At 44.9% G+C, this 2,154-nt stretch overlaps 1 protein-coding gene across 1 annotated transcript in view; it reads right to left on the bottom strand.

Moving 5' to 3' along the window:
* Positions 1-2,154, bottom strand: part of MBOAT1 (membrane bound O-acyltransferase domain containing 1) — a 92,389-nt gene that overhangs the window by 34,395 nt on the left and 55,840 nt on the right. The window contains exon 8 of the mRNA XM_013007200.2: positions 359-462. Coding sequence (XP_012862654.2) covers positions 359-462 — 104 coding nt within the window. The remainder of the gene's footprint in view (positions 1-358; positions 463-2,154) is intronic.

The following is a 2,154-nucleotide window of genomic DNA, read 5'->3' as shown; positions in this document are numbered from 1 at the left end:
TTCCAGCCTTGCATTCTTGCCTGGAGAAAGGAGAATGTAAACAGAGAAAGGAAACTACAATTGCACTTTTCAGTTAAAAGCACAGGAATGTAAAAGAAACACCGGGGTTTTCTTGCTTTGGGGATTTTTGTGTTCTACGTTGTTGTTTTTAATCTTTCAGGCTTGTGGGTCATTCTTCCTGGAACTCTTTAAACAATTGAGAAAGTAAATGTCTTCAAAACAGGTGGGCAAAAAGTTCTGAGATGCAAAATGTTCAGGGAGCATGCCCGAGAGAAGCTTTTCTTGGCCCCTCAGATGAAAAAGCTGCCTGCAATCCCATTGGCTGCGGCACCTTGATCTGAAAACTTCGTGCACTCACCTCAATTTTCCAGATGTTTAGGTTAGAGAGCAGATCCCAACAGAAATTGCCATTCTTATCCACGCCGCTGAACCCAAAGCCAGCTGCATTGTTCACTGCGTCCGCTAAAGTTTGTAAAACAAGACGTTAAGGATCAAAAGTCATATTGCTGTTTTAAAAGGCACTAATCACCTGACTTCCAGTGCAAGAGATGCGCTGCTGTTTCCTTTAAAAAGAAACCAAATGATAACAGTCATTTCCAGGGCCTGGTAAGAGGGACATAGTTGGCAGGTGGGTGACATTCATTCACCCACCAGCATTTACTGAGTAAAAGGGCACACTCATGGAATGTGAAAACGCGAGTGCAAAAGAGAAGCAAAGAATCAAAAAGAAAATACGGCCGAGAAGACTGTAGGGACCAGCTTGATATGAGACGTTGGGAGGACAGGGAGAAGAGAAGAAGGCAAAAACATACCTCTGCTCAGAAAGAGAAACAAGAAAAGAGGGACCTAGCAGAAATCCCTAAGCTGTCACTGAGATTGGAACCACATTAATCAACGGAGCCCATGAGCTCAGAGGGAGACCCGGGGCTGCAGGAGAGCCCTCTGCAGACAGATGCAAGCAGACCCTGCTAGCAGGGTATCAAATGCAGCTGCCAAGATGCAGTTAGCAAAAGAGCTGAAAACCCTTTGGGGATTTCAAGAGCGAGAGCTGTGAGTTTGGGACCTGCAGCAAGAGGCCATACAGGCAAGAACTACTGAAAAATCATCTGCTCCGGCTATTCCCCTGTGATGGTTAGTCTATGTCTACCAGATAACTCTGGGTGAAGGTCGGGGTGGAGCCCAGCCCATCAGCCTTATGACCCGTCCACTGGTGTAAGAGAGACCCTGAGAGGGCTGAGCCTCTGTGCTCCTTCTGCTGAATCTGGGCCTGCATCTGGTTCTTGATCTCCTGCTGTCACCTGCCAACCCTGGGTGCCAGCCGCAAATGATCAACCTTGGATTCATTCGGCCAGTCGAGGATACATTTACCTCTGCCACCACCAGTCTAAGGCCCTCCCACTTGGTCATCCTGCTTCCTGTTTGTCAACTTCCACGGCGACACCAATCAGGAGCTTACAGTTGACTTCAGTTTACATCTGACATGTGGACTCAAACCGGACTGGACTTACCAACTTCTACAACTGCGTAAGTCATTTCTGGATATAAATAAATCTCTCTCTAGCTATCTATATGTATGTGTGTGTGTGTAGGTATACACACACACACACACATATATACATTTATATATATGTATGTTCTCACGGTTTATGTGTGTGTGTGCATATAGATATTCTCACAGGCTTTGTGTACACATATGTGTGCATGTATACATGCATATGCACACACACACACAAATATATCACTGATTTTGCTTCTCTAGAGAACCCATCCCAAACCCCTCCCCGTGCAGTCAATCTAAAAGCACCTGCTATTTTGCTTCACTAAGCACTCAGAGAAAGTACTTCTAAACAAAATGTTTCATGTCTAATCAATCTCATAATGAGATTTTTTTGTAGTCAAATACAGACATGAGGAGCTCTTTATTTTTATTATAACGACCAAGAGATACTCTCTTCCTATTTGCTCCACTTCAAGTTCCTTCTGCAAGATTTAACTTCAAAAGCAAATACAAATGAATGGAGCCATCAAGCCATTGAAACGCATTGTCATCTAGTTGATTCCAGCTCACGGTGACCCTCTAGGACAGCGGTTCTCAACCTGTGGGTCACAACCCCTTTGGAGATCGAACGACCCTTTCACATGGGTCGCCCAATT

Source organism: Echinops telfairi, unplaced genomic scaffold (assembly GCF_000313985.2).
Source record: "Echinops telfairi isolate 266 unplaced genomic scaffold, ASM31398v2 ScPeMD7_5868;HRSCAF=6743_0, whole genome shotgun sequence".
NCBI classification, from domain to species: domain Eukaryota; kingdom Metazoa; phylum Chordata; class Mammalia; order Afrosoricida; family Tenrecidae; genus Echinops; species Echinops telfairi.
The sequence above is the reverse complement of the archived record's forward strand: the minus strand, read 5'-3'. Positions and strand labels throughout refer to the sequence as shown.